At 35.8% G+C, this 14,065-nt stretch overlaps 1 protein-coding gene across 6 annotated transcripts in view; it reads right to left on the minus strand.

Moving 5' to 3' along the window:
* ANKRD44 (ankyrin repeat domain 44) overlaps positions 1-14,065 on the minus strand; it is a 293,435-nt gene that overhangs the window by 99,935 nt on the left and 179,435 nt on the right. For all 6 annotated transcript variants that reach the window (XM_081051008.1, XM_081051010.1, XM_081051009.1 and 3 more), the window contains exons 9-10: positions 9,122-9,200; positions 300-414 (exon numbers count right to left, since the gene is read on the minus strand). In XM_081051008.1, the coding sequence (XP_080907134.1) occupies positions 300-414; positions 9,122-9,200 (194 nt within the window). The remainder of the gene's footprint in view (positions 1-299; positions 415-9,121; positions 9,201-14,065) is intronic.

The raw sequence follows: 14,065 nt of genomic DNA on the forward strand, positions 1-14,065 counted from the left end.
CCTTGAACATTGCAAAGAACAGAAGAATATTAGAAAGCAGAATTAGGAATAAAGTTCAAGTCTCTTTAATTAAATCAACTGAATAGACCTCTTTCTGAGGTAGCTGAAAAGTAAAATTGGTTTTTCCTGGCATCTGTCATTAAAAGTCACTTAATTTAGTTCAAATCTAATTTGTGTTTAGCATACTGGTTCCAACACCTTAACCTGGATAAATGGGAACTATCTACTGCATGACAGAATCCCTTTGGCAGTATTCCCCCATGCGGCAATTATGCCACCATATTTGTGCAGTAACCTACTTGGCTGTGTCAGCTCCGCTGGTTATTAGGGTGTTAATCAGAAGCTCATGACCATATCTTGCAGCCACATGGAGAGGAGTGTTGCCGTCCTTATCCACACAGTCAATTTCACCTCCTGGAAGACATTTTTAAATACAGGGTAACATAAGGATTCAGGTTGATTCAGATATACTATCTTCTATGCTAGTCACTCATGTTGATCAATGTTGATTTCTTTTCTGCTTGGTGTGCTTGTCTGCTCTGAAGTCTAAAAATGCTTTTCAAGGGGACAATGCACCATCTGAAGTAGGAGTATTATTAAGTCAGCCTAGAGGGACGTCTATCAGAAATGCTTTTGGAAAATCTTTCCATATTGGCTTCTTTAAGGATCTAAAATCTTACAACTAGTTTCCTGCTCTGAAGGAACAATGTAATCAAATTCCGAAAAAAATGTAATTCTGAAGATGTATTCAATTTTAATTTTATCTGCTGAATTCAAGACCTCTGTAAACCTTGTACTACAGCATAAGAACCAAAGGGAATCAAGAGTTCAGGAATATATTTTATGTAGTTTGATTATCTAGTTTAAAATATGATAAGTAAAAGCATAAACTATGAACTGAAGATGTCTATATTTATAAAAAATATCACATTAATCATCTGTAGTCTATAATAATGTAGCATTTTCATCTTAATTTCATTTTGCCTTATTTTTCCCAAACTTTTTATTTTATTACATTTCTTTCTTTCTCCCCCTTTCCATATAGGTATATGTAAATATAATTAGTCTATTTATTCATATATTTGAAGAACCATTTAAAAATAAGTTAGACATCATGACTTTTCACCCTTAAGAACAAACTCTCCCACATAACCATAATTTCATCATCATACCCAAGACATTTAACCTTGATATAATAATTTTATATAACACAGTACATATTCCAATATTCCCAATTATCCCAAAAATGTACCTTACAGCTTTTTTTAAAAAAAATCCAGGATCCAATCAAAGATTCTGATAGAGTTTGGTTGTCATGTCTCTTTAGTTTCCTTTGAAACAATCTTCTTGCCATTTATATATGTATGTATATATGTATGTATTTATAGTCTCTCATGTGATTGCTATTTTTGGAGGCGAAGCCTAGATTTATGTACAATGTTCTGCATTCTGGAATTGCCTGATCATTCTTCATTACTAGATTCAGGCTAAACATTTTGCAAGAATACCCCAGAGTTGATGTACACTTCCCACTCCATTTCCTCAGCACAAACATAAAGTCAAGTTGTTCCATTAATGGGTGATACAAATTTTGAATACTTGCAATGGCTACAGAGTTTAAGTTTGGGAAGATGAAAAGTTCTGAAAATAGATAGTGGTGATGGTTGCACTATAATGAGAATGTATTTACTGCCACTGAACCATACATTTAGAATTAGTTAAAATGACAAATTTTATTTTGTGCATATTTTACGATGATAAAAAAGAGGTTTGATTACTTGGTTAAGGTGATGCTTCCCAACACTCTCTATTGCAAAATATCTTTTCCCCTTATTGCTTGTAATTAACAAGCAATGTGTGGGGTGACACTTTGAGATTGTGCAAATATTTTATTTCCCAACAAATTTTCTCACAATGATTTTAGCATATACAGAAAGTATTTTGTTCAAAAGATACCTGAATTCTTTATTTTGTGTGCTTATACTACCAGTTTGACACATAGTGAGAATGGTTTTATTGTTTGTTTTCAAAATTTTTACTGGGTTTTGATTTTATCTTATTGATATGTAAAACATTTACGTGTTTCAAAAATCAAAATTCAATTTCTAGAAAGCCTCACTCTCATTTGTATCTCTTCCACTCATCCTCAACAATATTCTACAGTAATAATTTTCATTAGTTTTGGTTTCTGCTTCCTGTGATTCTCTGCACAAATAAGCACATAGACTCTTTCACACCTTTTCTCCCCACTTAACCATATATCCTGGAATTCACTCCTAGAGATCACTTCTTGGAGATCGTCCTCGTTTTTGTACAGTTTCATTGTTTTCCATTGCATGAATGTACTAGTTAAGTGCACCAATCACATATGGATGAGCATTTAGGTTGTAATAATATTTATCAGGAACGTGGCAGTGAATAACCTCGTGCACATGTTGTTTCCTATTTGTTGGGTGTATCTTCAGCGTAAATTCCCAGAAGGAGGATTTCTAGGTCAAAGGGTTAATGAGTATGTGGTTTTGTTAGATTTTACCAAATTTCCCTCTTTAGACACTGTAATTTTGCAATTACAGCATCAATGTATGAGTAAGCCTTTTCCCCACAGCCATGTCAAGCTTTTGAGTAACTGCCATCTGATGGGTGAGAACTGGCATCTCAGTATAATTCTCTCTTGAATTTCTCTTATTAAGAAAGTTGAGCATCTTTCCATATATCGAAGGACCATTTGTTTATATTTTTCTATGAACTATTTGTTCATGACTTTTGCCTGTTTTTCTAAGTGTGTGTGTGGGGGGTATCTTTTATTCCTTGATTTTTCAAGGGCTCCTAAAATATTTGGGAGGTTACTCATTTATCAGTAATACATCTTGCAAATATTTCCCCCTTAGGTTTTCATTTGTCTTTGGTGTTTTACCCTGATTATTTTTGGGGGTGAGCAGGGGTGATGTATCAGTCTTTTCTTTTATTGGTCTTAGATTTTGAGCTGTAGTTAGAAAGGCTTCCCCCACACTCTGGCAATAAAGAAAATTGACATGTGAAAATATTTGCAACATGTATTACTGAGAAGTGAGTAATCTCCCACATAATTTCAGAGCCTTTCAAAATTAATAAATAAGGAGGAATCAAGAAGAAGGTGGGAAAGGGAGTGACTGCTAATGGATATGAGGGTTTTTTGGAGGGTGACAAAATGACCTGGAATTAGATAATGGTGGTGGTTATAAAACCTTGTGAAAATACAAAAATCTACTGAACTGTATACTTTAAAATGGTGAGTTTTATGGTATGTGAATTATTTCCCAATAAAAGAAAAGGACTGAAGGAAGTTACAGAAGAAGGTGAGTGAGTAGAGGGAAGCAGACCAGGGAGAAAAAAATACGTAGTACGTACTTGTACTTATGGGAGTCAATATGCACTTCTAGCTTGATAAAACAGCACCCAGTATATAGGGCACAGAATGTAAGTTATTTTGAGGTTCTATTTCCTGGCTATCCTGTTCAGAAGCAAATGTCTACATCATTATGGAAGCAGTAAGTTATTAAACTGCAGATCACGCTCTTAGATATCAGGTATTTTAGAGGTCTCATTAGCAAATTTTGTTTCACAAAACATTCTATGTATTTCCCTCAAATCTTGAACTTTATTCTCATTGTCAATTATATTGAATTTAAGGAAGCTGATATTTTAAAACTAAAATACACCATTACAAGATACAACATTAATACTATAATGCTTAGTTTGTATACCTGAACTATATACACATATCTATATATGCCAGAATAAAAAATACAAAATCTTGAAAAATGTAAACATGACATGAATGGCTTAGACCAATCTAGAAAGATACTATATGCTTTTGTTTTAAATAGCATTTCTCATTGAGAAAGTAATTCTCTTTCTAGAAAATTTAGACAATGCAATGAAATAAAGAGAAGAAAACAGAAGTCACCGAATATCCAAGATTGTCAGTATTCATATTCTGGAAAATTTCCTTCCAGTTGGGTGTGCACATATGTAGAAATTTCCCATGATTGAGCTCATAGTGTAGAAAGAGTTTGGTATCATGCTTTCCCCCCAAACATTTCATCACAAACACTTCCCATGTCATTAATTTGTTTCATTAGTGTAAATGCGAATGGTTATATGTTACCAGTATCTACAGAATTTACTTAGCAAGTCTACAATTACTAGGCATTTAGGCTATTCCCAAATTTTGCCATTAAGCAAAACATAGGAATAAACATAAATAATGTTTATCTACGTTTAAGATGATTTCCTTCAGCAAAATTTTTAGAAGTAGAACTACTGGATCAGAACATGAATATTTTTAAGGCCCTTGATAAACACTGGCAAATTGCTTTTGAGAAAGGCTGTGCCCATTTGCACTTCCATTAGCAAAATATTTGAAACCTACACCAAAAAGAGTCTTCTCAGATCTGGGTAAAGAGCATGAACTTCCAGGCCAAGACATAGTCTCTTATAATATGACCACTATATAACTGTCACAATAATATCCATTGCATGGTCCTTCATTCTAGTGAATTCTATTATTCGTCATTATTACCATCAGCTCCCTAGGACTTATTTTTCAGCAAATATTTTTTCTAGCCATGTATATTGGTAAAACATAGAGTTAGTGAATAAGAATCTTTGCTACAAAGTGAAATAATTACCAAAGATTAGTGGGCTTTGTAGAGGGGGCAAATGCTTCAAAAACTGTGATTAGCACATACGTACGTACATTTACATAGGATTAAAATGCTTTACTCTACAGACAAGACTTCTGTATGTAGAGTTTAACTTGAAAAATCAATCTACTGTCAATAAGTTTGCACATTCGGGGTTTGCAACTTACTAGCTGTTTACAAAGGGGTAATCCTTTTTCACTTTGATTGTGACGGAAAAAAATAAATGAATACTTGAATACAAATGCTGACCTTTCCTCAAATCTTTCTTTCTGTGGTATAGTAGTTATTTTTAAAACCAATTGCTCAAATAGACTATAATCATTTCCGTAAAAGTAAAAGTAATAATTTCATATTTTATGTTATGTATGTATACATTCTGAAATGCACTGAAAAATATGGAAGTTTCACCAAATTGTCAACAGAAATTCTTGGGATGGAGTTCAGGAGACACATTGGTGGGGATCATGGGGGTGCTCTTTGATGATTTAATTTTCTTCAACAGTGAGCATGTACTAATTTTATAATCAGGAAAAACAATTTTTAAAAATTAGTTATTGTGATCTTCTAAGGACTCAAGAGATATTTCATTATGATCTGAACTTTGAAGCATTCAATTTTGATCAATCATTTTTATGACTCGATGGTGGTCTTGGGGACAGGCATCCACTTGGTCTCCACGAATACCACAGAACAGTGTGGAGTACAGGTACCTATCTAAGAACTGCCCACAGTGATTGATCTAAAAGGTCCATCTTTGTTGCTGATCCGGGAGATGTGAGAGGCAGATCCTTAGACTTTAAAAAGCCTTTGCCCTGGACACACACTACATCATTCCACATCATTCCCAGTCAAGAGCCACCAAACTTTTCTTAATAAATGTTAGGGCCTCCATATTTACCAGCCTCAAATATGCCAAAAATTGGATAGGGAAAGGAAAGACTGAAAAATATTGAAAAGGATGAAAAAGAGGGCTGAGTTAATAAAGTCTTTGGTTGTACTAGCATTTAATAAGTCAATTTAAAACTGTAAAAATATAGATAACTTCCACATATGCTTTTACTGTTATTTAAAATATATTGCAGGAGAACATCATGACTCAATGGAAAAATAGAAGAGAGACTATGTATTTGTTATTCAGAAATATGTTTTATATTAAAGTAGGACCTCTAGATGAATGAGTTTCTATTTTGCAATTACTCCCTAAAACTTTCCATTTTCACCTGAAAACATTTAAAATTTGCTTGGAATTCAAATTACATATCCTTACTATTCATTTAAAGGTTGCAAGTTAAATATCGGTATTCTATCATTGCTAATTAGTGAGGAAAATAAATATTTGTAAGTTTAAAAGCGTGTCAGAGGGATAATTTATGGAGCATTGTCTAAGTATTCCTCTGACATGAGTTTTTCATTGCACAAACAAGAATGGTCATCTTAGTAAGTTGCCTTAGAAGAACTGTGAGTCAAAAGGTCAAAAATCTCAGTGAATCATCCTAACCTATCATGTGACTCTTCCTTTTCAAACTCTATTTAAAAAGCTTCTTGAAGAAAACATGATTTTTGAACTTTTGTAACCTACTGGACAGCATCTGAGCAGCTGCCTAGTGCAAATGGCTGCATCAAATGCCTTCTGATACAGATACTGTACTGTCTCCCTTCAGTTCTTTCCCTCTCTGGCAACACAGCTTCAGACAACAAACAATGTGATTGAACAGCAGAGGTAGTCTTTGTTTGCTAACTAAAAAAATTAAAGATGTATGTGTTTGTTTGTTTTAATAATTGTCTTACCAAAGCCGGATGATTCTGGAAAAACAAAATTATAATGAAAAACTAATAACCCTGACTGGAGAGCCGTCAGAGAAGCAGAGAAATGCCACACAAAGTCGAAAACCAGAGTGATTTACCAAAACAAATAAATAGAACAAAGACTGTTGTTCCTCAGTAGCATGTTCACTTGGTTTAGGGAGCCGACCGCTGTCCCCGTGTGGAACCAGCATTCCGGGTCCTGTTGTGCAGTGACCCACTCTGGAGGACGGACACCAGGCCCTGTGGGTATGAGCCTCTGGATTTTTCCCAGAAGGAAGCCAACAAAGAGGAGGAAAGAAAAGAGCTTCCTATTCTTTTCCCTAAGAGTGTTTTTAAAACTGCCAAATGGAAGAACTCGCAGTTCTCACATGTGTAATGAATGCAAAGGATTCTCAGCTGAGAGAAGAGAATGCTAAATCATCCTTTTACAGGGACAACTCTATTCCAAATATACGTGAGTGACTCCTGGAGTAAATAGAATTCAAGTAAAAAAGATATTTTTTAACATATCATTGTTTACCCAGAAAACACATTTATAAGTGTCGTGGTTAAAAGTTCCATCTCTGATGATAGACTGTCTGAGTTCCAATCTCTATGCCTTAACATACCTGCCATAAGTCTCTACAAAAGCCACAACCTCTCCGTCTCAGTTTCCTCATCTTTGAAATGGAGATGTTAGTAGTACCTTCTCATGGGAGTAGTTGAAAGGATTTGTGTGGAGTGCTTCAGCCAAGTGCTTGGCGCTGTGTGAATCTTTAACCAACGTTAGCGTCATCATTACATATAATGGGCTATATATTATAACCACTATATCTCCATCATTTGAGGCCCTTGGAACCCACCCAACCAACAAGCAAGATCCCAGGCTAGCCAAGAAGGAGACAAGCTCCTTGATCACAGAGGAAAGGAGATACATTTTCTTTCAGGTCTCATTCCAACTCAAAAGTCGAGCAAGGATGGAGAGGGCATGGAAGTCTTCAGGCCCACAAGAATGGCTTTTAGAGAGGTCAAAGCAGCCATCAGCCCTCAGGGTTGCTGTAAACACAACACACTAGCATAACAGAGGGGAGATGGCTTATGGTGGTGATTCAAAGGAGATGATCAGTATTGTGTGGCCTAAGGGATGGACCTGTAGGAAGGCAGTGTTTACAAGGTGAAAAATTGCGCGCTCTCTCTCTGATCTGATCACTGGAGCTTGAAATTGCTTTAACACGGAACAAAGCTTTTCATGCCACAAAGCTAAGATCCACTGATTGAATTCACATTAAATTTAAATAATGGATACCAAATATCTCCCTAGTTTTATTTATTTTTAAGGGAGTGGACATTGTTTGTGAATAATACAGAAACTGAGAAATACAATGGGAGGAGGAAACTGCACAACAGAGAGACACAGGGTCACTTCCCACCTTCCATGGTACATATCGAGTAAAATAAAACAATTATAGCGGCCCTTTCAATAAAGTGAATGTCAAAGGCATACCACATGCTTCAAATTAGAAATAATGAGTGTTGTGTAGTTAATTTTCACTTTATTTTCCCTGGCTCACTGGAAACTTGCTAGGATTTCCTTTCCCCTACAGTTTCACTGAATAGCTTATAAATGTCCTGTGCTTTGCTGCAGATATTTTGCTTTTTAAGCATAATTTCACTGGCTGGTCTTCCATCCAAATGTGAAATGACTGTTTGGTTTTATGACCTGAATGCCTAAGACATAACTTAGTGCCAGTAACAATTCAAGTGTATGTCATCGAAAATTCTTATAGATGAGAAAAAAATAGGTCCAAGAAAATTGACTAATGCCAGAATTTTTGAGAAGTAGAAATGTGGGTCAACTAAAGATAGTTTAGAAACTGTTGAATGCACCTGGAATGTCAGCATAAAATCTGGGGTAAACCTGTTTTTTTTGTTGTTGTTTTTTTTTTCATTGTCTCTACGATTTGCTAAGATAACAGAAGTTGTATTGTCAAAGCCAATCCACTCACAGATGCTGGCCATGAACCACCAATAGTAATGTGAGCCATGATGTGAAGTGATACTCCCTAGTACTCTGGCTGCAGAAACAACCCATTGGTTCAAGTATGCCATTGTTGTAAGCCTGGAAAATTACTATATTATGATGTGAGGTCCCTAGCAAACCTGTGATTTTATGATCCTTTATATCACGTACTTACCTGTTTTTCTTCTGAATCACCTCATAGTTCCTACCTTTGCCCAAGAAGCTCAATGAGTTTCGACTTAGGGAACTATGATGAATTGACAATTTAAAAATAATTCAGAATTGCTGCTAGAAATTGCACAATACTTATTTTTATTAGTTTCGAAGTGAAAAATGCAGGATCTTGAGCCTATATTGTGCATCATTTCCAGTTTCAAAACTCACATGATCTGTGACTGACTGGGAATTGACTATGAAACTTAGTGGCTTTATGTTTTCACTCCTAAGCTGAATGGTGATGATATATCTGAAAAAGAGCTTCTAGCAAAGTACACCAAAAGAAACTGCTCAAGTCCAAGCTTAGTAAACTCTAAAACAGAGCATCGTCCTTCATGTTCAGATGACTGACAGCCAAATTCAGTCAGACCAGAAAACTGCACAAACAACGATACTGACAAAGAATCTCACTTACCATTTTGAATGAGCGTTTGTGATCGTGTGAACCTTCCATGGACAGCTGTCATGTGCAGTGGACTTTTGCCATCTTTACTCTAAAAAATAAAGAAAAGAGAAACAATGGACATTGACATCAATTTTAAACATCCCTATGGATTCTGCTGGCAATGCCCTGAAAACATCAATTTAAATTTTTTTTTAAAGTGTGATAAAAAAATTACAAAGAAGTAAAATATAATTTTTGAAAGCAAAAGATAAAGTATCTATGATATCTCAAGCTACTGTATAACACTACGTTTTTAAAAGAAGCTTAGAGAAGTGAATATTTTAGAGAAGAAACGCGAAATTTCTAGTTATACTGACAACTTTTAAACTACCCTGTTTCAAACGGAAGAAATCATCCCCCCAATTTTTTTCATCTCCTGTGATCTACTGATGAAGGACGTTTCTTCCAAGGTATTTTTTTCAACTTTTGTCTATAGCACATGATAAAAGACAAATGTGTTAATTTGCTTGGCCCTGTTTGACCTGATGTGGACCAAACTACAAAGCACTGCAACTTTCAATAACTGACCTGGAATCCCCCACCATTCCCTACATTCTAATTCCATAGGAAAACAACACTCGATTGTTGCAAAAGAGAATTGCTTGCTTCCCTTAACTCATTAGAACTCACAGCATTAAAGCATGCAACTATTTAGCAAATTGCCATTTTAACGATCACCTGGAAATGTGTGCTGAATTTACATATCTCTTCATTATTCAAGGTATAAATGAAGGAACACAGATTAAGCCAAAACATGGAAAATGTACAGAATCCATACACTGATTATCATTACACCAAATACTGAAGTTCTACACATTTAAGAAATCATCATTTACAGAATTTCTTCTTAAAATAGTACTACCCCAAAGAAAATATTACTGTTACTTTAGACAAAAGGAGAATGTATTCTTTCATTGGAGTATTGTTAAAACAACACACACACACACAAACACACACGAAACTATGTTATTTTTCTAAGTCTCAGGAGAAACGTTTTCTTAAGTCGGAGGTTAAAATATGAGGTTTCAAAAATGCAAGTTTATTTTTGTGATGAAAGCCATATACTTGTGCTTTAAAATGTACTCTTTGTTTTAAAAATTTCACAGTGGAAAACAAGAAATTATTTAAAGAAGTGTTTCTCAGAGTGAACCAAGGACTACCTTACCTGCATCTAAATCACCCAGGGTTCTTGTTAGAAATGTATATTCTGCGCCCAAACCCAGGCCTACCGAATCCAAATTGGGGTAAAGGGAGCCCCATTCGTACCTTGCACAACACACTGCTTTAGACTGCGGGCTGGAATAGCTTATAAAACCACAATGTTTTAACACAAGAATCTTTATTACATAAGTCTATTCCTTAGAAAGGAGGAAAAGTTATGCACAGTCTGTGCAAAGGGAAGACTTCATCAGAGCAGTAACTGCATATTGATTTGAAAAAAAATAATCTTTATAGTGAAAGATTCTCAGATAGATGGGAAAATAAAAAAATAATAGGCTCTTTTCTCCATCTTATAAGATTATAACCTGAATCAGAATAGATGAGAAAGAAAGATGGGAGTAACCTTGAAGGTTTACTGAAATGATATTTTTTAGAGGAAAAGCAGCAGCAATCAAGAAAATGGGAATAAGATGCCATCACTGACCATGAGCCATAGAGTGGAGGAGAGCTTTTAAAAGCTATCTGATTCCAAAGCCTGGGTCGTGTATGTCAGAACTGTAGACAGTTCAAAGGACTGAAACCCTGGAAACTATTTAGGAATAAAGATTTAAAACATACCCCCTTCAATAAAAACATGATGACAGCCCAAGACTCTGAAGCAGAGAGAAAACAGAAATTGCAGAGTTGACATTAACTTTGTCCCTAGATGGTGCTATTTCTTTAAATTTTGCTCCAATATTTTCTCTCATTTTTACTATAAAAACATAACTAATTAGCATTTAGTTAAATATATATAAAGCTATAAATATTTCAGTATTTGAATACTATCTCTATAAATATTTAACTAAGCACTTTTCAATGCCTACAAAATAGCATACAGGCTTTAACAAGCAGTAACCCCCAACCTTGGGGTCGCTAACTAAATTGCATGCAGCCAGGGAGCCAAAGCAGAAGTAACGGGTTTCTTCTATATAATGTGTAGTTTACAAAGCTGGTCCCATTTCAGGGGTAGCAAGCACCACACCCTTTTTCGCCCTTGGAGTGTTTGTGCCTTTAGTAAAGGGACAAATAAATAGAGATCACCAAGGTTAGGTGAAATCAAAGAATGACTTCATGGTCAGTGGTGACGTTTGCTTCAGATCTATCATTGCAGATCTTTGCCTGGGTTCATCTACCACGGAGCCCAGGTCTTGACTGATTTTCTTTTTTCTTACAGGGATATGGGTGGCAGGAGGTGGGAACAGGAAGCATTAAGAGTATCATGGCAGTTATTTGGGTGCAGTTTTGTTTGTATGGGGTAGATGTAAAGGGAACTGATTTCAAAAAGCCTTTGAACACTAATAAAGATCAAAAGGATTATACTTTTTATTTAGCCTTTACAAGTTAGAATATTGAGGTTGAAACTAGGGATCCTAATGAGTTTCATATCGGCCTGAGAAATTGGAAATTCTTCACATAGGAGGCCTTGTTGCTGCTGCTGTTCTGAGAACTTCAGACAAAGATAAAATAAATGTTCCATATGTTCTCAAAGGAGAGGATATGTTCAATTCTTCCATTTATTCAAAGCTTTGCTTCTATAAAATTTTTTCTTAATTTCTAGTCTTCTTCCAATTTCTAGGTGCATTTTCCCGTCAGATTTAGGAGTTGGAAATTTTTGTTATTTTGAGGATTTGTTTAATTAAGCAAGAAGCTCTTTTATTAATTCATGGTTCAGCCATAAGTCATGAAGGAAAACTAATGAGGATTAAGAATATTTTATGACAAATATTAGTACTCTTTTAGGGCAGAATTTAACATCATCCAAGGAAGATTAATCCTTGACCAAATGGAGTGTTTTAATTTTCTTGATCACTATTTTCCTAAGAAATCCATTCATTCTTTTATTCTACTCCTGATGTCTTCTTTCTTCATCCTCCAAAATCCCACAAACTTTCCCTAAATTTACAGCCATTGTTACTCCCCCGGAACTTGAAGGCATTGTGTTCTCTGTGGCATGGTGCCCTGGAGTCACGCAGCTCAATGACCCTACTGGAGGGCAACAAAGCCTCTATAGGATAACACTAAAGTCAGCTGAGGGGTAAGGGGGCAAATATAATCAGAAACCCAAAAGGGCTTCCTAATTCAATGAAAGAGAAACATAAAATCCTGGTTTGCAAAAGCCAATGCATAGTCCTTTTTTGTTGTTTTGTTTTGATTCTAAAGGCCAGAGATGGTGTGTGGTTGGCTCAGACATTTATTCCTCTCCTTTCCTCACTTCTTCTCCAAAGTTCCAAGTGCCATGTCCCTATCACTGATTTCTCTAGCCTATTCAGTTTTCACCTTCAAATTCTGCAATGTAACCCGTTCTACAATTCGGTCCTGGTACATATAAAGAAGGGGCTGGTGCACTTCAGTAGACGTGTGATGGGCTTCAAATCCAGTCTCTTAGAGCTAAATGACCTACTGGCCCACCGACAGAAAAAAATTGAGACCATGGGCATGGGTAATGTTTGTGACTGGGATGTAGGTGACCTGGCAATGGGAATTTCTGAATCTATCTTCCTAAGTTGTATCCGGCAAGACTATGTGTTTAGCGTCTTCTTTACCCTTTACTTGAATGCTTCCAAAAAGAGCCTTGAGATGCTATAGAAATTGCAATATGGTCTGTAATAAAGAAGAAAGATTATTTTATATTTTCTCATGCTCTTCCTATTTGCAAAATACAAATGAACCTTCAATGGATTATTGCATAAAGTATTGTGTCTTTATTATTTTATCACAAATAAACTAATATTACAAAGTCTAAGACAGGGCCATAGTCAATCTAAGCAAAATGAAGGACTGTAAAATGCGTGCAGGACACATATCCTTCCTTCTTTTCTCAGTTATCTTCTAATTGCCCATGAAGACATCACTTTTCATGTTTTGTGAGGATAGAAGAAAACAAAGTGAATATGTGGGTGGTGACTGGCTACATTTCAATATGTAATTTCCCTCAAACTTCGAAAAATCTAAACAAATATAAATTGTCTTGCAATCTACAAACACTTTCAAAATCCAAGGAGCAATATGGTACAGAGAGATAAGAACTTCAATTAGAAAGCTACCTCCAGAGGCAGACAGAATGGCTTCACAGAAATGTTAGATGATCTGTATATCCAGAGGCCATCTGGAATAAATATGGAGGATTCAAGCGAATTAGTGAAACCCGTGGCGTAGACTGAGTAGATGAAGAGGCTGAGGGAGAAGGCTAGATTTAATTCAATATCCCATTTACACAGATTAGAGAAAACATAAACCTAAATCTCAGGTTTTTAAAATGGTATTTCTGATATTCTACTAATGATTCCCAGTCCACAGGAAACGTTAAATATTAAAATTAAGTAACTACGCTTTCCAGGTCCATTTTATGGGGAAGAGAAGACTGCCATAAACAGAAAAACCATATATAGCTGAAGCTATAATCCAATCTGAATTGACCACTAGTCAGTTAACTGGGAGAAGCAGGTAGGTGTCAGAAAGTGGCCTTCTAGCCAGGGTACCAGGCACTCTGAGAGCATCAGTAGACATGTTTTATAGAGGGAATAGACAACCCTGTGCCTTAATTAAATGAAGGCTGGTGAAGAGAGCTACTTTATTTAACTTCAATAATTTTCCTTTCATTGGAGGCTTCAAGGATGTCCCTCAGACACCATGATGGCATAAGAAGTGTCCAGAAGTCCAGGAGCCATGAGGGTTTGGCCACCTGTTAGCCTCCTGCTTCTCACCACCATC

The sequence above is a fragment of the Rhinolophus hipposideros genome (genome assembly GCF_964194185.1).
Source record: "Rhinolophus hipposideros genome assembly, chromosome: 6".
NCBI lineage: Eukaryota > Metazoa > Chordata > Mammalia > Chiroptera > Rhinolophidae > Rhinolophus > Rhinolophus hipposideros.